The sequence below is a fragment of the Cuculus canorus genome, chromosome 5 (genome assembly GCF_017976375.1).
Source record: "Cuculus canorus isolate bCucCan1 chromosome 5, bCucCan1.pri, whole genome shotgun sequence".
NCBI lineage: Eukaryota > Metazoa > Chordata > Aves > Cuculiformes > Cuculidae > Cuculus > Cuculus canorus.
The window spans coordinates 57,074,517-57,097,102 of NC_071405.1; the positions used below are offsets into that span (position 1 = coordinate 57,074,517).

At 40.3% G+C, this 22,586-nt stretch overlaps 1 protein-coding gene across 15 annotated transcripts in view; it reads right to left on the reverse strand.

Moving 5' to 3' along the window:
* The window catches only part of RAD51B (RAD51 paralog B), a 440,935-nt gene that overhangs the window by 121,118 nt on the left and 297,231 nt on the right, over nt 1-22,586 (reverse strand). For all 15 annotated transcript variants that reach the window (XR_008450208.1, XM_054068926.1, XM_054068917.1 and 12 more), the window contains one exon: nt 11,086-11,164. Coding sequence is in view for 14 of the 15 variants with exons in the window: in XM_054068926.1 (XP_053924901.1) it covers nt 11,086-11,164 (79 nt within the window). In the remaining variant the exon portion in view is untranslated. The remainder of the gene's footprint in view (nt 1-11,085; nt 11,165-22,586) is intronic.

Genomic DNA, 22,586 nt, shown 5'->3' on the forward strand with positions numbered 1-22,586 from the left:
GGAGGGGGAGAGGGATGGCAGGGATTCTGCCACGCCAGCAGACAACCCTATGAGTGGAACAGGCGCAGAAAAATACAGTAAGCCTGACTCAGTCTCCAGCAGATACATTCCTGGTGCTTCAGCAATACGACTGAACTTTACACTCAGGACACCCGGCACTTGTCACACTCAATAAGGAAATGGCATTTCTTACTGCTCCTGATGGTAAGCAAAAATGCAGAGGAAGAATCAAATGGCAGAGTTGCAGCAAAGCAGAAGAACCAGGGCTTTTAAACCTTACATGATCTAAAGAAATACTAGCACTGACATACCTGATTTGAGGTTGTCATGCAAGGGAAGCCTAGTCTTTAGATAAACAGAGTGCCTGTCCTTAACCTCCTGAACTATCAGTTTTTCCCATCTAATACTGCAGAAAGGTTATACTGCAGCACCCTGTGCTTCCTCACATTTAAAGTTAGGGTAGCCAAGAGCAACAAAGACTCCTTCCTCTCTAGCCTGATAGCAGAGTTCTTCCTTCCTTTTGTTCACATGAAGAACAAACACTGAGCTGAACAATAACAGTGGATGCTTCATTATAATGCTCTCCTGGGCACTCAGCCCTGGTTAGCATTATCTTTTCACTTGGTTTTGTTTTGAAGGAAACTATGAACGGTCCTTTCAACTGCTAGTGTTTCAAGATCAACATTACTTCTACTTCCTCCATTTTCAAGTCTCCTTATTTTACCAACAATGTGTGGCACTAAGAAAAAAAAAAAGACAGAGAACCAATGAACTGAGAAGACTGCCAGTCAATGCGGCAAGCAACAACTGAAGGCCATTTAAATTAGCTAGTAGCTTTCTCTTTAACGTGTTAAGCTACTGATTCTGAGCATTAGGGAAAAAAAACAAAACAAAAACCAAAACCAACCAACCAACCAAAAAAACAACAAAGAAAGCCGAAACAACTTCATACTTGGTAACTATTAAAGGAAGTGCACATGAGGAACACAGGTTATGCTTGGAATATACTTTGAGAACATCAAGGCATCTGATCACACTTCCTGGAATCAACATCAGCAGCAGATCCCTCCCTGTCTCATGTTCTACTTTAAGGACAAAAAGGCCTTTACTCATTCAACAGATTCTATATCCTCTGATCTATAAACTTGATTTAACACAGACTTAGCACTTGCGCATTCCTGCAGACTCTTCTTGGACAAGTAATTGTTTTGGAAATGTTACTAAATTATCACTCACTTTTCACACTATGGGAAGGACAAGTGAACAAATTTAATGATAATTGTGCAGTCCTCTCTGCACTATGAAAAAATGCATAGTCAACAAGTTACACTGAAAACAGGTGCTGGTGGATGCAGTTGTTCCGGTGGTGACTGGGAGGCAAAGCAAAGGGAGACCAACAGCTTCATCCTCAGCTAAGGCTCTTCTTTCTGCAAAGTTCTGTCCACAAAAGACACACTCTTGAGTGTGAGGCAAACTGGCCTCAACTAGCACCATGCTGTAAGCTGCAGCCCTCAGGTGGGCCAACTAACTTACACACCCTCTGCCAGAAAAGGACTCAAGTTTGCAGATTCAGTTTGCGTGCTTAAGTTTCCTGTGCCCTTGAGTGATATAGGAGTAAGTGGTGTCCTTCTTGAGCCTAGGCAGCTGCAACCAGCTGGAGGGATGCCCTTTCTCTTCTCATGTTCAGACATAAGAGTGGAATTTTGTTCATTTTACATTGCGTAAATCTGGATTTGCTCTGACTTCTGGGCACTGCTTAGGAACCTTTCCTAGGGCACAACAAATCTTCTAAATGAAAATCAAACAGTGCCTTGGCTGGCTGCTCATCCTCACTGCTGCTATGGTAGGTGGGAGGCTATGGGTCAGTCAGTGGTGGACCACTCATTCCCCAGTTCAGCCTAATGCACATTTGAGGGAACAAGGGGGAGCAACCCCGTTTCTCAAGGAAAAGAAAGTATTCTGGATGAATAAAAGTTAGCTCTCCAGCAAAATCATATTCACTATTACATAGTCTGGAAGGACTACAGTGATAAAGCAAGGCCACAAATTTGTAGGGAAAGGAGGGCTGAATGGCAGGGAAGAAACAACAAACCTTTGAGCTCTGGTGTGCACAGCATGAGGCCCTGTGTCTGTATCAAATATAAAGGTGGCTGGGATCACATTACAGAACTATCAGAGTTATGCTTTAACCACCCTAATTTAGCGGTTTTGGCCTTTGCTACCATGTTAGTATACTTTGGCTTGATTTTCAAAGGTAACAAGCACCTACAGCTCTCACTGACTTCAGTGACAGCTGCAGCTCTAAAAATCAATTTAAAATAGTTTGCATATTGAGAAGACTGAAGGAAAATAAAAGGCCTATTGTGTGGATACTAAGAGTTTAAACACTGCTGATGGGTGGTATGAGTCCCTTCCATTTTCAAATGAATTTCACTTCATGTTTTGTTTGGTTTTCCTGTTGATGCATCCTGCACCCTCCAGTGCTAAGCTGGTGGGATCCCACATACTTTTCCTGACATGTGGAGTTTAAAATAAGGGACCTCAGCAATCGGATATCCTCAGCATTTCCAGCTATTGAACACAATCATGACTACTGTGATCCAATTTCAGAGCAGAAAAGAAAAGACATATAGGAATACTCTCCCTGTGCTGGTACAGGGTAGACAAAAGAAAACTAAGCAAACAGGATGTTCTGCTCCTCTGTGAACTTCAGCAAATGGCCAAGGCAGACAGGATACAGCACACAAACAGACAGCTGCAACGTGGCTGCCCAATACCTTGTTCTCAGTCACTCACTTGAAGCTCAAATACGGCACGAAAAAAGTAAAAGTTCTAGCATCAGTTCCCACCTGACATGTCTCAAGACTGAAGTCCCTTCATCAAACACATGCAGCCTGAAGGAGGAATGTGATGTTTTCTACATGCTATTAAGCAAAAGAGTCTCATCCCTAAACTCGCTCAGAACATCTTCAAGGAGTGCACTGCTTTGTGTCTATGACTCAGGACATCAGGCTGCTTATTCTAACCTTGTTTACTCAGCAATAAACTCAGCAGGCGCATTCCGGCTAAGGTCCCCACAACAGCACACAGCACTCACCCTACTGCAGACTGCTTGATAACACTAATAGTTCCACAACACCTTCTAGAAACATCACCCTTCACATCTCTGCTGCTGCTCTGGGGAGTATATCATAGGGGACTGGGACTACATGGGAGACTATTTCTGTAATGGAAAAGCTAGGATGTTTAAATGAAAATGAGATTCAGAGGACAACCAAGTAAAATCTTTTTGGCATCAGCATCTCTTGTTGAACTTTTAATTGTAACCTCATCTGCCTGTGCTTGTTCTTTACCCATGCAGTCATGTGTGCACTGCCTTCCCTCAGATGAGTCCTAATGCAGACCCTCTAGAATTATTCAGGTGGCAAACCAAGGAACAGCTGGGGCTGATGCACTGAGCTTTAACAAACTGCTGACTAAACCTGCTGCCTCTCTCATCCCTGTAACCCTTGGTTAATTAAATCCAGCCCTGAAATTTTATCTCACAAATTTTTCAGGGGTCTTTACATAACTGAGTGACAAAGGGCCAGATTCTGGTTTCCTTACAACACAAACAATCAGGACAAGTGCTACAACAATCCTTAACCCTGTGTTAAAAGTTAAAACGAACATTATTAAAAATACATTACAGTAACAGCCCAACATTATTAATTTTGGGGAACGCCTGTAATGAGAAAAAACATTTGAAGTAAAAACCTGCTTGTTGGGAGGGTTTATCACATGTGTGTCTGCTTCTTTGAAAGTGCTATATATTCCTGTTCCACCCTATCAAGGCAGATTTAAGCTTATATAGTAAGATCATCTAAATTTGTGGGTAATCCAGTTTTAAAGACAGGGTAAGTCTACACATCAGATGTAGAGATATCTGAGGTTGTTCTAGGTATGTTAATTCTGGAAACATCAAGAAAGTTTCAAAGAAAAACAGCACTGAGGCCAAAGCAATGGGAACTCTATTTCCAAACCAGTATCCCTGTGCCAATAAGCCCTCATCCCCTCCTCCCCTCCCCTCAGGCAAAGTTTTCTACTTTACATGAAGTGCTATTCAAATGTGTCTGTCTACACAGGATTGCACTCTGGAGACTTTCAGGTTTAAACCATAGGTAACTGCTGGATCTCCACATCACTCTGCCCTCCCCAGCACAGGCAACAATAAAGCAAACAGCATTTCCCTTTGGCAGACAAGCTGTGCACTCAGTGATTTCACAACATTTTAACACAGAGAATACATGAAGTCCTACAGCTAAAGAAAAGTTGTACGCACTAAGTCATTAAGTCATTTGTGTCATAGTCCCCTACTGCTAACCATTGTTTTACAAGCTAAAATGACAGTAGTGATGGCTTCACAAAACATTCTAGTGGTGAAGCCAGAACAGACATAACTTTTGAGAACAGCAAAAGAAATCTAGTTGTGCTTACACGAGGAAGAGATATATTACAGAAACATCTTCTACTATAAATCCAGGCAATTACAAGTAGAGTCTCGGTCTTCCATAACAAAGTTCAGTTCCCAGAACAATACACTGTCACAAATCACAGATACTACCTCTAATCAACAGACAACTTCACTCCTTATGTTAAAAGCCTTTTGGAAAAAAGACCATTTGCTTTTGCACTGTGCTGAAAACACAGGGGAGCACCCCTCTTTGATCAGGAATTCATTACAGAGAGACTGGTAAAGAGGAGATTTCTCTGTAGTGAGACCATTTTGTTGCAGTAAGCCTATACTTGCCTTGAAAAGAGGGGAACATTTTTACATATATAGACTTCTACTTTTCAGCCCATTGTTTCAACAACAGTGGATTAAAAAAATTAGTTTTGAGTCACTCTTGTGTAAATAAGAACAGATTTGGCACACTGCTTGCACTAATTTATTTTTGTATTACATTTATCAAACTTTTAAGTAAAACTAAATGCTGGCACTTCAGTTGCAATCTAGGAAAGCATTTAGAGACTGTTTGGCTTTCAGTGCAAGAAATTAGTACTGTGTCTTCAGTACCTTTCCATATGTGTTCAGAAATCTGCAGGTAATTCAATACTTTATGCTAAACTGGATTTATCCAGCATATTACCCTCCCACAAATTAAGCTCACAGCAAAAAGTATGGCCAGAAACTTTACCAATCTGTTGTCTATCTGCTATACCACTAGAAGGATCATGTTCACAGAAGGAAACATTTAATTTTACTGACATGACAGAGTTGATTATGTTTCTACTGGATCTAAACCAAAGAAGACTCTAATCTTCCTTCATAATTAAAATATTTTCCTTCTACCTCTCTTCATTATATTTTTTAGTTGATTTTGCATCTGTGCTTCATTCTTCTGGACTCCTTTGTTTGACAGCCCTGAGTTCGGCTCCATCAGTGAGGCTTTGCCAATGCTGCTGCAGAGCAGTAGAGCGATACCCCAAAAGCCATCTAGTGAGGACAACCTCACCAAAGTGAATGCCATTCCTGGGTCAGATTCAGTTACCCATTCCCCAAGATACCATGAACTGGCTGAACAAAAGGACATTTTCATTAACGTTAGCTACATCTGTACAGGTGATTTTGGTGGCACTGGGATGACAGGAGTCATAAGTTTTTTCACATTCCTTACACCCCGAGAGACTGAGCCTACAAACCGATTGTGCTGCTGTGCTTTTATTATTACAAACCCGTTAGAACTAGCATGACGTTTTCAGAGTCCTGTGGGGAATACAGCAAAAACGGTTCCACCCCACAGAGATCCTAACAATGATCAGTTCATCTTTATCCCTTCAATAGGGCCGGAAATCACCAGTGGCACTGCAAATCTGTTACCATCTCAATAGCAACGCACAACTTTATTCCCATCAATCTGTCTTCCATCCATTCACACATCGAGTAAAACCCTGCCTCATTTTACAGATTATATCCATGTTGCTTCAGACAAAGATCACTTTATAGTTACAGTTCTTCAATTGAATACAGGCTTTTGATGCAGTAAATCATTGTCTCTCACTGTTCAAACTCACACAATACAATACAAATAATGCTGCTGTTTCTTTCAGAATTCCCTTTCTACCTCACTACTCATTACCAAAGCATTTCTTTACAAAATAGAATGAGGCACTTTTCACTTGGTTCAGCCATATAAATTAGTTATAGCACTTTGGAGACAGTTTGCTGTGCTGCACTATAAACCCAGATCCTATACTATTTTGAGATCAAAATAAGCCTCTTTAATTACATTAGTGAGAAATGAAACATAATATACCAAGGTTTCTCTAGATTTAGTTTTCCTTGATCTTTCCCCTCTCAGTAATGTGAAACTTCAAAACTGAGCGCTCCGGAGTACCACATATCTTTTGTTTCTACTTATCAGAAGTTACCTGCCTCAGTAAGATATTATAGGCAAGGTAAGCATGGTTGTGCACACACAGACATGTGAGCAGTGGAAAAAGGAGCAGGAAAAAGAGTGGATTAATCAACTATCTAATCATCTAATCCTGCTGGCACAAAAAATCAAACTCTTCCCTTCAGCAATACAAGGTATTCCGTCCTTTCTCTGCATAGTGAGGGGAGACAGTCAGCATAAGACACAAAAGTTTTGAGGTTAAATTTTCAGACACTTATAACTCTCTTTCAAAAGGAAGAATAAAACATAGCAGGATAAATCTCTATGTCAAGTACACTCATGCAAAATGGCAACCATTTAATGGCAACAGTGCTTTATTTAGCACTGAAGGTCATAACAAGAACTGAGGCCAAAAGTTGAAGGCAGACAAATTGTAATCTGAAATACAGAACAAGTATTTAGCAGCGTGGTAGCTAAAACTTGAAAACACTGCCAAGGCAAAACAGGAACTCAAATTTCTTGATGTACCTGAATGAAACATGTATGATATACGAGAGGTCAATGTGGATGAACTGCTGACTCCACCCATGTTTAAACTGAAAATAAATTATTACCCAAAAGCAAGTCTTAGCTCACTAGCATTATTTACCTTATGTTCTCAGTGCTTCTGAGCTCTTTCAGTGAAGACAAATGTTAATCACTTGGTTAAAGCATTCAGCAGAAAGTCCCAATAGATTCTCCAGTTGCCAACCAGCCACGACTTTCCCTGTCTTCTTTTGCTGTACCATGGTCTTAGTAACAAAGGGCATTTACTTAGGTGAGATGGAGTGAGATTTACTTCCACAAACAGTTGAGTTACCAGTTGCTAATAGCTAGGCTCTGTTGCTAGCTTGTATTTATGCCCCACAATGCTGCTTCTTCTAAAGCGGCACTTGGACAACTACCCACAGAATACAGCTTAAAACTGACATCAGCTTATTCAGCCTATCTTCTTTTTGCACATGTATGTGCATGGCTAAGTGGCATCTTCTAGTTCCGCTGACCTAACCCAACACTAAGCTTTCATGAAAATACAACTGGGCAAGAGCCCAGAGTATGTTCTGACTGATACACCAGGAACAGAATTACTGGCTAATAATTTCCAAACCAAAACAAAAATTATATCACTGCCAATAACAAAAATAATCTTGTGACTTGCACCTTTAATCAAGCAGATCTGGAGCTTTTTGACTGTTATTCTTCTTTTTAACAGTATCACTTCATTCATGTCAACCAGTATATTGAACTAAGGAAGCAGAGCAAGTCCTTACACAGAATATACAAGTGGACAGTAAAACTTCAACATTTTTGTGGTGCTTAGACACAGGCTTTTGCCTCTCTGTTTAAGATTTCCACAAAACAGAGAACTGCTGTCAGACTGGATTTTGCAATCACAATTCAGGTTCATCAAAGTCACACTGTACAGCACGGCAGTACATTACATGAGATTGTATTGCAACGTAAAGGCAGTTAAGGCTTTTTTAGGGGTTTGCACTCCATCCCCTCCACAGTACAGAGTATAATGAAGCAATGAACAGAGGAGATGGAAGGCTGAATTTGCTTGCTAAATTGTCTGGCCAATGTTGCTTTCCAATCACCAAATTTCATTCCTCTAGTCTGCAAGTAGAAATAAAAGAACGAGTGAATAACTGGATTCTTTTCATCCCTGAACACTTCAAGTTTATAAAAGCAAAGAATTTTTCTCCATGGCAGCTTAGGGCAGCCTGGTGCTCTCCTCTAACAATATAGGAGAAGCAGTTCTGCCTTCACTAGGGTCTCCTCTGAACATTTCTGTGCTTGCGCTGAGGCCATGAGATGCAAAGATACCAGGGAAACAGAGCAGCGATTTACATTGACAAAGAGGATTTTGATACACTCCTCCAAATGGAGCATCATTACCATCTTAATAGCCTTTTGCTCTCAGCCTTCTTCCTGAGGACACTGGAGATTTTTGCGAATGGAGAACAGTTCCGCTTCCCATTTCAACTGCAACAATAGCAGAAGGGCTCCTTAAACTGCACCAAATAGCAGCCTGTGAAATCCCTAACTAGCAGCACTGCCTCTCCTGCCGTTTTATTATCCTCTGGCCCACAGAACAAAAGAAGGGGGAGCTCCGTCTTATTTTTAGCCTATTCCACACAACCTAATCCCTCAGAGGTGGCAATGGAAATTGCTTGTGGAACTGTTAAATCACACTTTCACTTTGTCTTTCATTCTCCATTCACCCTCGCTAATCAAGGAGTTTCCAGCCACATTTTCCGATATCAATTTGTTTATGGCCTATTGGTTAATGGTCCTGGGATGGGACCCCCTGAGTAAGAAGAAAGAATCCTGGGAATTTCAGCCAGCTGCTGCTTCTCCAGTTCCCACACCCATCCACTTGTTCCCATCAGCAGCCCTGAATGTGCTCACCTCCTGACACCAACTGAATTGAACATCAAAGCCTGAATGGGAAAATTGCCTTTGCAATCAGGCTGTGGGACAGATTCCACTCCTTAGCACTATGCGACGTCCCTCAAGCAGCAACACAGGGACACTCCCTCACTGGATGACCCATGGCCAGTTGCCTTACTGACATCTTACCTTGGTCTACCTTCCCTTCAGGAAGAAACACCAGCTTGAACTCTCATAAAAACTCTCTTCCATGAGGCAGCCTGGTGCCACTTTCTCCATCTTAACCGAAACAGCCATTTCCACATGATATGCTCACTTCCTGTTTCCATAGCAATAATGTTCATTGAAATGTGGGATGAGAACATGCAATATTTACTTTGTACAACTCAGTGAGATGGCTTTGCATGTAAGTGTTTACAAGTCTCTGTAAAATAGTCTGGGGCACATTAGTGGGGGAACCATGCCCTTGGTTACTGCCAATCTTGGAGAAAACCATCTAAAATGAAAACAACAGTGTAGTCAGAAAGTAAGAAATGGCTCACACAAAGAGAGCTTCAAGCTGCTTTCCAAAATGTACAAAGAATGCCTGAAACCAGGACAGCATTCACTTAGAGAAATCCAAACTGGTATCTTACCTGTTTTTTTAGAAAAAATTGTAAATGATGTTTTAAAAATGCACCCCAGAAACATGGATACAGGGAAAAGAGCACATTTGCTATCCTATCACAGTCCTGCTCCATCATCATTAAGTGTTACCAGACTCATTTACTCTTCAAAGGTTGGATTCAGTCCTTGGGAAAGCTGTATTCATGGCTCACTGAAAAGAACTGAAATAAGTAAAGATCCTCTCTGAACAAGTGCCTTCATTTCTGAAACTGGAAATCTCTCTTTCTCGAAGTTTCACTACATTAGTGCCTGAGGACAGAGCAGGAAATTGTCTGCCTTTTTTGACTAACAATCAGAAACATCTCTGCAGCTCAGAAGATACTTGAAATGATAGAAAAGTAGCTTGGCTTCTGCCCTATACTGAATCAAAACATGTCTAGGCCACCTTTTGCAAGCCACTGCAGTTTAAACTAACATAAATTGTTTCTAGTTCCTGTAGCTCATTTAAAATACTGGTACCAAAAAAAACCCAGATAAATTCCCAGAATCCAGGAATACAATGGGCATAGCATCTAAAGACTTAGGAAACACTGGATGGACCCCCACATTATCATTATGTAGAGGTATCAAGTGGAAGTAAAAATGCACCAAAAACCATTTTCTGTTCCTTTTGTTTTTGTACATTATATATGACCAGAGATGTAAGTGTATTTAGTTATTAGTAAACATAAAAATGTTGTTGGTCTGGTACAGCCTGTTTGAAGATGAGAAATGGGCCATCATAAGAAAGAGAACTGTTCACATACCTTAAAATGTTTGCAGTGCTTTATGGGATCAGTGATTCTCAATCACTGGAACCTGAGAAACAGCAATACTCACTTGCTTCACCATGGTTGCATATCAAAGTGTATCCTCTGAACATAAAGTGACGGGCATTGACTAGTTTTATTTAGGCTGCAATCAGTAGCCAGGCTGCATACCAACAGACAGCAACTCAACAAAAGTGATCTATGAATGTTTGTCAAAAAGTAAGGACATTACAGGAATATTTATTGGGGTAAATGTGGAAGAGAAGGCAAGAGCTGAACTTCCCTTTTTGCTGTGGCTGTTCTCTAGGATACAGACACAAGGAACCCTAGTTCCCTGCTATCATGGCAATAATATCCAGCTTTTCAGTACATTACATCTATCCTAGAGAATCTGAGGATTTAAGACCATGGGGCATTAGCATTAAAATGGTCACAAAAATAGAGAACAGATATTAATTTCCTGTATTTTTACTGATGCCAAGCTATTTGCTAAAGAAGAACTATTTATTATAGCATGTTACTAATGATAGATAGGTATGTTTCTCCTGGAAAAACCTATGGCATAGGAGCAATGCTGCCAGAAGCATTCTACTTCAACTTGAAGGAAAACAGGGAGCCTTGCTCAATCATTTTAGGGATCACTCTTAGATCCATGGCAATATGTAACAACTAATTCAGTATAATCCAAGACAAAACACTGAATACAGCGGAAGGCTGCCCTTGTCAACCAGACTGTCTAAATGTATGGGGCTTAAATTAGGTATAAACAACATCATTTGCAACAACAGTCACTGTTATCTATGTTCAGCTTGCTAAAAATACTAATTGTAAAGGAAAAACAATCAATGCCTTGGTCTTACCTTGAAGAACCAAGCCTGATTTCTCAATAGTGTAGAAAAAAGCGGAGAATGGAGCAACAGGGGATTTAGCAACCAGGAGCTGCAAAACAAACAATTAATATATAAGTACACTTATTTATAACATACTGATCAGAGATCAAATCCATAGAATAATTTCACTCGATTTAACTTCCAGAAGTAGTAAAGCATGCTGCAGAAATAACAAGGCAGTTATTGATCTAGCCCCATCACTTCTACGTAGTTGAGGTCTTCTCATACACATGTATAGATCATGCAGCAATTTTAAAAGGATCCACAGGTCCCAAGAAAACACCGACATGAAAGTGGCAAGTTTTGCTCGCCTTACTGGCATCCTGTTAAGCCTAATCACTTCCGCTGGTTCAGGCAGTTGCTCTCAGATAGGAGATTATTTTGAGCACAACTGCAACAGCCACTGTGTAACACAATTTTAATCACCATTAGCTTTCCATTGCTGCGCCCCCTCAGCTTCTCCAAGAACTCCACCCTCCATCTTTCTCCTGCCCTTGGAAGCAGCGTGGTCCACCCATGGGTCACCACATCAGGACAGTAACATGCCATCGCAATTATCTGGACATCCTCTTCTGCAAAAGCAGTAATGATCGAGTTAAGTATTTTTCATGGATCCCGTCCTTGGAGTTTCAAAATAGGAACTGCAATTCCCTCAGGATGCACAGCGCAACTGAATTTAGCTCGGCATTTGGGTGTGCTGGCTCTCCATGGTCAGGCCAGAAATATCCCAAGCTCTCTGGCTCCTCTGCGGAGGAACTGTGCTCTGTGGAAGATGAGCTGCAGCAGGGCACAGGAGACAAAGAAATGGGCTTGTTGGCAGGGCAGGGAACGCGGGGCCCACAGCACCAAACTCACACAAACGTGCCAAGCTTTATTGTTTGTCTGCTCAAGTTTTGCTGATTGCTGAGGACGGCTCCCTAACAGCATGCCTGGAAATAACCTTCGTTCTGTCACCCACATGAAAGAGACATTTTGATGATAAATTTAATAAGCTGTGCCTAGAGTGCAATCAGCACAAACACTGATCTAATGACCCTGCAAAAGACACTTGACAGCAGTGGCTGGAGTGGAGAGTGCTGCTGCTCTGCCTCCAGCACAGAGCTGCAGAACAAAGGTGGAGCACATTTCTCTGCTCATCTCTTAAACAGCTAGAAAAGGCCAGGAACTAAAAACCAGCCTGCCCAGAAGTGGCTGCACACCCTGGAAGGGTCTTCCCACCTTCCCTCAGCACGCTTTGATCCTCCACAAGGATTTGCTCCATGCAGAGAAATATCGTAGAGCCCGAGCCATGGCTGCTCAGGACACAGAGCAGCCCACCAGCTTCTTTCCTTCAATGCGCTAATTTCATCTAACCCGTCGGCAAGGCCTGCCTAGTAGCGTGCTGAGGAATCACCCCGCATCTCAGTGCCTGAATTTCCAACACCCTGTCAGATACTACACCCCCTCAGCCCAAGATAGGCAGCCTTGTCAAGATATGTCCAAATATAGATTTCTTAGAACTACAGGCAGTAACCAACAGATCCTGCTGATTTCAAATAGAGTAAAAAAAAACCCCACTATTTCCAAAGGCCATGCCCTAATTCTGCCAAACATTCAGGCACTTGCAAGGGTCACTGCTTATGAATTCCAGTTTGTGGTGCCTAACGATCAGCAGAGAAACAGGGAGCAAGTTTATAAAAGCCAAGAGAGACTACAGAGCTCATGCTCATCAAAACTGCTCACATTTCACTGAAAAGTCAGATGGTATTGAATCACTTCATAGATACACAGGACTGGGACATTTATTCCTAAGTGTCAGATTAACAATATCAAGCACAAGAAGTTTAAGCTCTACAGTGTCCTTATGAAATCAGAGGATTTGGCAGCAAATTCTGCTGTGTGACTTTCCTGCAGTATTTTAAATGCTCAGAGTGTCTGTATAGTAGGTAGGTTTTATATGTTTTTGTATGTAGTCTGCAGACAGGATTGTGCTTGGATGTCTTGCAATTCTTTCTCATCTGATTCTGATACAGGCCGAAGAAACAAAATCCTCATGTCTGGTTCTTCAAACATAACCATTATTACAGACAGCTAACATTTTTATGGTTTTCAGAATTTAAACCAAACATGGTCTCCCTTCTTCTTCAGACAGTAAAAACAAAAAAAGGCAGGCACATAAAGTCGACAAATAGAGCCAGAGAACATTAGCCCAGTCCAAATGCCAGTCTTTTCCTTTCAGTTTTATGAAGCTGGCAAAACTACCTCAGGATGTGATGCAACCTTTGTAAGCTACAGCAAGTAGGAAAACTGCTGTGCTAGCACTTTCCCCTGTTCCACGTTAATTACTGTTCTCTCTGGAATGAACTTCTGGAGAAAGGAGGGACATGTCACTTCCCAGACCCGTGATGCACCTTGACAAAACCCAAATTCCCTTGCCCATTGATATCCCCAGAGCCGGCACTTCCCACTGACACGGCAGGAGGGGAGACTCTTCCACGAGAAAAGCAGAGTCCCTCTTGGTTCTTTGCACACTCCCTCAGCTCTGAGAACACCAGGATGGGGTGGAAAAAACATGCCAACACCCGGCTACAGAGTCCTACAACAGCTGGATGCTTATTCGCAAAAGCCTGAAGTAAAACAGTTACAAATCTGATGTCTAAGGTCAAATTTTTGGCATTCTGTGCAGTGTTAAGCACATGAACACTAACCTATATATGCATGTGCACTAGGCATAGTTGTACGTGCAAATTGATAGACATTCAAATAACTCTATGTACATTTGGTTACTGCATTTTTATGCTGTTACAATGTGTGTATAACTAAGTATAGCTATGAAAAAATATAATAAATCACATCCTTTCAGCAGCACATGACAGGGCCCCTCTGCGAGGCTGGTGTGCTGCACAGTTACATCTGAGGTTCAGATCTGGCTTCTTTTTTAGCGAAATGGGGACAGCCCAGAATATTCAAAGGCATTGATTTATTTTGAATGTTTGCTTACTGAGAAAAATAACCCTTAAAGTATGATTGCATATTTCACAATCAGATACAGTACATAGAATTCTTCTTTATAACGCCAAACTCTACATTAACATAACTTAAAAAAAAAAAAAGTACATACATATTTGTAAATACATATTTGGGTTTCAACCAAAGAGGAAAAAAACTATAAAAGGTCATTGCAAACCATCCTCTGCTTGCAAACAGCCAACAACAGAGTAGGTTCTTATGTATACACAAGGAACTTGCAAAACATAGAAGGAAATACATATCAAAAAAGGAGAAAATTGTGTTTTAGAGGACAAGAAATGGAAGTATAAATCAAGGATTACCAAAAATCAAGGAAATGTAGGCCCTAGAAAGATTATTAACAATATCAAATAAGAAATAAAAATAGGAGTTACAATGAAATGTCATTGGGATGGTGATTAAACATATTCTAAATGTGAGTGAAGAAATAATCAGTTTTCAATAAGCAGGACAATGTGGAAAAAGCAGAAAATGCAGATAATGGTAGTTATTTATATATCATATAGCTATAGAACAAACAACTGAATGGAAAGAAAACTCCAGAAGCTTAGCGCATTTAGTAGAAAAGAGATAAACTCTACTGAAAAATCATTGTAAGAATTAGCATGCAAATTTAGGTTTAGATAGTATTTGTCATATATCTATGAAATTGAAGATGATGCAACACAACTGAGAGCAGAAAGCACAAAGGGAAGAGAAAATAAATGTAAACTGGTGCGTTGAGACCTGGAACCTGACATCAGTATCACACAGGGTTTTAGAAGAAATTTTGAAGGGAAGAATACCTAAAGACTTGGAAAATAGGATAAAACAAAACATGGATATCATGGAGACACACCTGACATCCCCCTTTGAATTTTTTAGAAATGCGAAATAAATTGGACTACGTGTACCTGGATATCTCTAAAGCTTTTAACACTGCTAAATGGGAACTCATAACAAAGAAAATAAGCACAGAAGCTGTAAGACAAAAGGGGAAACAGTCATTGAAAAGAAAACACTTCTGGGACATATTAGTACCTCACAAGATTACAGACCCACAAGTGGATAAAATCAGGCCAATGGCAGATTCAGTTGCACAGTGCACCAACACACACACCTGATAAAACAAGGGATAACCATTGGTGTTAGTTTGCCACTAGTAAGCTTTAATCTGGAATACTATGTAGAGTACAGGTCACTCATGAGCTCAAATTGCAAGAGATGGGCTGTACGCTAGTGAGGAGAATGGAGCACTCTTAGAGGCCACTAGAAAAAAATAGCTCAATGAATCTAGCAAAAGTAATCTAGGAGAAATTAGGTCTGACTGTTGTCTATGTGTGTAAGTGAATGGGGAGAGAAAAAACAAGAGAATGCAGCAGGAAGAAAGAGAAGAGCTTCCCAAATTGACGGACAACGCTGGCAAAAGAACAAAGGTGCAGCCACAAGACATTTTGGCTGGAAATTTTGAAGTTTATAACCATAAGTAAAGTGAGATTCTGAAAGAGCTTTCAACACAAAGAGGCAAGGCTAAAAAAAAAATCTTTGTTCTTAGGATTCAGATTAAAATATTTATCAAAGGGATAAGAAGCCGTGCCTGCAATGCACTCCATGGCCTGTGAAGTCTCTTCAGTTCCTGCGTGCATCCTGAGAAGCATTGAGGCCCTGCCAACTCATCTTTTATGCTGATAGAACTGATAGGGTTGGAACAATACATACCAGCAATGTCCCATTATGGTCCATATGCAATTAAGGATCTTTGTGGTCAACAAAATGAGACAAAGTTGCTCATTTGCAAACCCAGAAATTATAATTTAAAGTCTTCCCATCTCCATCTCCTGGTGAGCATCTGCTCATCTCATTAAGACTCCAAGCAGCCATCTGAGGATGCGGAGAACATAAAAGGTCTTCCAGGATAACTCAGAAGACGTCAGCTCAGGCAGAATAGACATTTCTAAAACTCACATGTATTGAACTATATGCCTTGTTCCAATTCCAAAACATTCCTGTCCAAAATCTGGAGAGAGTACAGAAAAGTTTATTATCTGAACCTGGATGTGAGTCGGAATTCTTTAGAAGGAGGCTAGCTGTGTAACACGCTGAAACAGAAACCACTTTCCACAATCTTCTTTTCCCAAACTTAAGAACCTAAATTTTCAGTCCAAGATAAAGGAAAGATTTCCTCGATTCCTTTTTCACTTCAAGAAAAGAAGGAAATATACAACTTCGCTAATGTTCTTGATGTATGTAAATTAATTTATTGCTTTGTTACCTACCCAGAGAAGCAAAAGACACACCTTTTATGACAGCTACAATTTAATCAAAGAATCAAAGATGAAATCCTGGCTTCACCGGAAGTTTTTTTGTATTGACACTTCACTGCAGTAAAAATTGCACCAAAAGGAGTACGCGTTTTGAGGTGAGTATATGTTAATAGTAAATAATAGTCTAAAGAAGTTAAGCGACATCTAGATTATGAAAATTATTTTTTAAATGGTGAAATGAATTGAAAGTAGACATAGAAAAAAGATGAAATGGTACTGATTCTTTCTAATCCACTCAATCCACGATGTTTCTGCAATGCTATCCATGAGTTATCTGTGAGCTTCTGGAATGGAATATAAAATCCATGCAGTTATTCGTACGCTTCTGTCTTGCTAAAGTGTGAATGATAAAGATGGACGAGAGAAGTGAAAGAAGTCAAAGCTATTTTAAGTTTTGCAAAGTTTTAACTTTACAAAATGATCACATCTTAGTCCTCCTTTTTCCCCTCCCTAACATCACATTTCCCTGTCAGGAAGTTTGTAATAATTATTTATTATTTGACAACAATGTAGAATAAATATTAAGCAACTGAAAAATTATTTCTGCCATGAGGCATGTTAAGAGCACAAAGGTACTATGGAAGAGGAAATATATCACCTTGATGAAAAGAGAATAGAAACTGGATAGATGCCATTAGATTAGATAAAGGAAGATAAATGGGAGACAGGCAGAGCAGTTGAAAAACAAAAGGCCAAGAAAGAATTGATGATGACAGCAGAAAAATTGCACATTAAAGTTTGGGTTTTAATTAGGGAAAGCATTTTTATTAATACAGTTTATTGTTTTCAAGCTTTATGGAAGAGATGAATCACAGAAATTGATTGCAGAAGCCCAGCAGAAAATACTAATTATTGGGACAACATGGCCTGTCAATAGCAAGGAAAATAATGAATTAGAAAGTGCATTGGATGGACTTTTTGAAGTAGTCTGATAACCACGAATCAAGCCAGTGTCTTGCCAAAAAAATGTAAAGAAGATGAAGGGCACAGAGTCTTATATCAAATTAGTTATCAAAATGCCAGGATGATAAACTACCAAACAGTGAAATAATAGCATGATTTTGACTGAGCTATGAGCTCTAACATGGTAAAAAAAATATGATTTCATAATGGAAAACTAATAATTTCAACAAAAGTAATGGACTACGATATTTCAATGAAATACTTGAGAAAGTTAGCTATATTAACATTTAATACATCATTTCCATCTGGACTGGAAAGACATCGTTTCTTCCCCATTTATTTACTGAGACTATTATGAAATTTGGTTCTTAGCAATGACTGAGGAACACGGGTAAAACAATTCAAAGCTTCTTTTAAAGTATGTTAGCTTCTTCTTACCAGTGAACAGATTCTTTTATTTCGTTTTGTGTTGATTTTTTCCTTAGATTTCCTTTTCTGCTAGATTTACCTCATCATTCGTACTGACTAAGTATGTATACGTGCACTACAGACCAAAAGAATAAATGCCCTACATTTACAGCCAATACATATTTTGGAATTCAGATCTACTGACGCATTACCAAATACATAAGAACTGTGAAAGAAGGCTGTCTCTCACTCCACTCACCGCCCCTACAGAAATAATGCTGGCTTGCTGGGAGTTTTTGCTAATTCACATGGTTGTCTTATTGTAATAAACAATCATTGCTAATAGCAGATGCACCTCAGGAGAACCCTTCAGTTACACCACATTAGCTTGGAAGAGCATAGCCAAGAATTGAGGAGGAAACCTACAATATCGACACTGTCATTCAACAGGGATGAGCCTATCTCTGAAAGTTCAGTTAGACTCGGGTACTAAAAAATCAGTGCTAAGCTAAACAAATCTTTCCCCTAATGGTGCCAAATGTCTGGGTGGACAACCTTCATGCCAGAATTTCCCTTCTTATTGTAGATTAGAAGGGCTGTTTTCTCAGCTGCAACAGAGCCCAGGAAAAATCCAATAAGGAAAACAAAAAGGTTGATTTTGCATCAGATATCCCAGCAGACTTCGTAACTGCGTTTTCTGCCCTCCCTTCTGGTTCTTCTTGAGCCCCATGTGCAGGAATTTGATGTATTCTAGCAATGAAAGCAGCAGTCCTTATTCTGCAGATTATTCATGTTTGATCAGGAGCTGTGACCCACCTTCCAGGATCAGCTCTCTTTCCCAGCCCCACGGGTCACGCTACCTCCAGCCCACCAGAAACAGGCACTAACACTGCAGTGACATCATTTCACACAGCGGTATACCAGTTGTCTCCTGCTCCCTTTTCATGTAGAAGTATCTATCCTTCAGTGCAATGGGGTGGCCTTCTACAAAGTAAAAGAAAAAAATGGTTGTGTTTTCTGCCAACCTTCACCAAACACTACTGGTTGTTAGACCCTGGAGCTCTCTGAAGCTTCAGTCTTGCAATGGGTTCTGATTTAGCTTGGAAGAAAATTGCTCGTTTCAGAAACAAAAAGTGACCTTACTACAATTCCCAGTGTTCTGGCAAGAAAAAAAGAAAAAAAAGAGTAGCTTAGGCATACGTATCCTGCAGTCATTTACTTAGCTCACAGGATATCCCCATAAACAATTTACTGATCTCCCACTGCAAATGATTCTTAGGATAACAACATTTTGCTCTTATACGGTACTTAATCGGTAGGTTTTTAAATAGCTTTACAGGAATGGCAAAAAAATATCCCTATTATGCATTTGGGTAAACTGAAGTTCAGAAATTAAATACATTCCTAAAGATTGTATAGCTATATCAGTAACAAAATAAAAAAAAGATGTTATCGAATTACATTGCCTTTACAAGCAAATCACTGTTGAGTTTGTTTGACTTTACCCGGGACTTGTGTTTTCTTATGGAAACTATTATCCCCTGCTTTGGATCTTCCTCCAAATCCCATTGCAAGGAAACGCTCTCCATGCACAGAACTTCCTGTTTCAAGCAGAAGAAATCTCAGCCACCCGAGCAGCACTATCAGAATATATAACCTATATTCTTGTTGTCAATAGAAAAGGCTATAGCCTGGGCAATGACTGGGAGTAAAGTGGAAAAGTGAACAGATTGACAGAAAAGAGATATACGCAGTCATCCTTCAGCCTTCCTAATTATCTAGACCCCACACACATATCCTCCCTGGTAAAAACAAACTTGGTGGATTGACACAGGGAAAGCTTAAGATGTCTTGAGCACTAGAGAATAAACGATGAGAGACGGGGCTACAAACACGCCCCATTACCGGGAGTAGATGTGAACCCCCCACCACTTTTTGTACATGTTAATAAAAACATAATCGCAATTTGGATTAACATTATTTCTTAGGAAACTATCATTTGTGCCATGCCCAGCATCTGAAAGATGCAGTTCCCTGAAGTCCAGTTGTTTGAAAAGGTTTTCACCAAGGCCAAGTTAATGGGCCACAACTCAGTAAAACTCTTTATAGAGCAGTTTAAATGGATGGTTTCTCTCCTTCTCCCACAAGAAAATCCTGTCCAGAGGAAACTGTTTAGGAATGAGTTTCCTTTCTACTGCTTTATAAAAAAGCAATAACAGCAGCTAGACACTGTATGAGAGTCATTCCGTAAATCCAAACCAATTAGTGCAGAAAACTAGGCAAGCAGGGCTTTGTGCACATCCTAAAAACATCCATTAGCACACATCTGGAAGCAAAATGAACAGACTCAAAAGGCAGCTGACCATCCTGCTGTTGTCTCACCCCCCAAAATGTAGCAGCACATCCGTTTTTTTTCTTTTCATGCAATGCATACAAATTCCATATATTTAAAAACATTGCGAAGAGTGCAAAGCCAAAAAGTCACTGTCTCCCCTCTTAAGAAAAAGAGACGGAGAGATGCAGATACATTTATGACAGTTTTGCAGGGGAAACAGCAACAGTGGACACAGGTTTCAATACGGAAATTAATGCAGGGAAAGTCTTTAAAAGCCCTAGGCAAAACACGAGATAGATTCAGCATGAATAAAGAATTGAAGGAAATCTCTATACTGAAATATAGGCATGACATTTATATTAACAAATGCAAACTAGCATCAAAGAGATCAAACATTTTCAGCCAAATTCTGACAGATTACCTTTGATTTTAGGAGTCAGTGCTAGTGGGAAGCAGAGATTCTGATATATTTAAAACAAATCTCTAGAAACCATGAATCTATGTGATACTACCCAACTTTGAGATAAATCACTTCTTGCTTGTTTGTTTTATCCTAGTATCAACTTTTAGGGTAAGGTCCTGTGTTCTTTTGGGTAAGTCTGAGCAGGTCATTCACCTTTCCTCCCTGTGCTCCGCTCTGAGCTCCAAAGTGGTTAATTAATACTCATTGATTTTACATTGCTAAATTTCTTATGTGAAATTATTTAGGCTGCTTACTTCTCCAAGCCCTGACTTACATTTATGCTAAGCACATGCTCCTAACTTAACTACCAATAGTTTTATTCTCATACTGCAGATTACTCTTAAAGAAATATCAGGAATTCCTTAATCTACCTCACAGATGGAAGATGATGGTCTTGCCTACATTGACACACAAGTATGTGATAACTTGAGAATAAAGGTAAGGAAATAGGGCTGCTGATTACTTAGCGAGTGTCAAGACTAGAAGTGCAAGTGAGATAAAGCATTTTACACTACTTCTGACTTGCCTTTTCTGAATCAGCTTTTTCATCCCAGGGAGGCCTTGTTTGGTGGTGTTCTGGCTGTATTTTTTATTATCATAAGAGGCCAAAACATAGTGGGTGTCTGCACTAGCTTTGTGTAACCACAAATTCTTCCAAGCAAAGGCCAACTGAGTAACTTGGATAGCAGGGACGGAGGTGGACAGATGGCTGAAAAGCTGACCTAAAGAGACTACATGCAAGGAAGCTGAGATTCTGCTTTGCAACACCAGACACAACAGGACATTCAGGAGGCAGAACCAGTGCACAAACTCCAAACTCTGAATGTCTTAATGATGGCAGTAAATACTGCTAACGGCTATGGACAAAACAGGACTTTTTACAACAGAAGGGGAAAAAAAAAAAGCTCTCAGAGCAGTTTGTTAGTGCAGTTCCTTCTAGAGTAATGAATAACAGTCACAGGCAATGACTCTAATAAAAATAAACCATCACTGCACGCACATGTGGCTAGGCTTACTCCCAGAAGAGACACTCAATACTTGCAAAGGAAAGAAATGGAAGGAAAACAAACAAAAGGAGGAGATAGAAATGAAAACCAAAAATCTTTTAAGAACAGAGGAGAAACAGGGGAGTGGACAAGTCTAGGAAAGAGGACACTCTCCAAATCTCAAGGCCTGCTAAACTTGATTGGCTTCTTGCTTCTAAAGAACAATACATATATAAAGGACTTCTTCACCTTGCATTATGCCAGGATCTAGGAATCAGGATTTATGAGTTTTATTCCTAACTTTGCCATTGTTTTATTAAACCAATTATATGAAAATCATGTAGCACTCTTGTGTTTCAGTCCACAATCAGGCACATATAATCAAAGAATCATAGAATCAGTAGGTTGGAAAAGGCCTTAGCTGCTTCTCATAAGACTCACTCTCCAGCCTCTTCACCAGCTTCGTCGCTCTTCCCTGGACATGCTTCAGCACCTCAATATCTTTCTTGTAGGGAGGGGCCCAAAACTGAACACAGTACTCAAGGTGTGGTCTCACCAGTGCTGAGTACAGGGGCAGAATCACTTCCCTCGTCTTGCTGACCATGCTGTTTCTGATACAAGCCAAAATGCTATTGGCCTTCCTGGCAACCTGGGCACACTGCTGGCTCATGTTCAGTCGACTGTTGACCAACACCCCCAGGTCTTTCTCTGCCAGGCAGCTTTCCAGCCACTCTTCCCCAAGCCTATAGTGTTTAACGGGGTTGTTGTGACCCAAGTGCAGGACTCAGCATTTGGCCTTGTTAAACCTCATATCACTGCTCTCAGCCCATCAATCCAGCCTGTTCAGATCCATCTGTAAATCCTCCTTCCCTCAAGAAAACTGACACTTCTGCCCAGCTTCAGGTCATCCGCGAACTTACTAAGGGTACGTTCAATGCCTTCATCCAGGTAGTTGATAAAGATATTGAGCAGAACTAGACCCAGCTCCGAGACCTGGGGACACCACTTGTGACCAGCCTCCAGGTGGAGTTAACTCCATTCAGCACCACTCTCTGGTCCGGGCC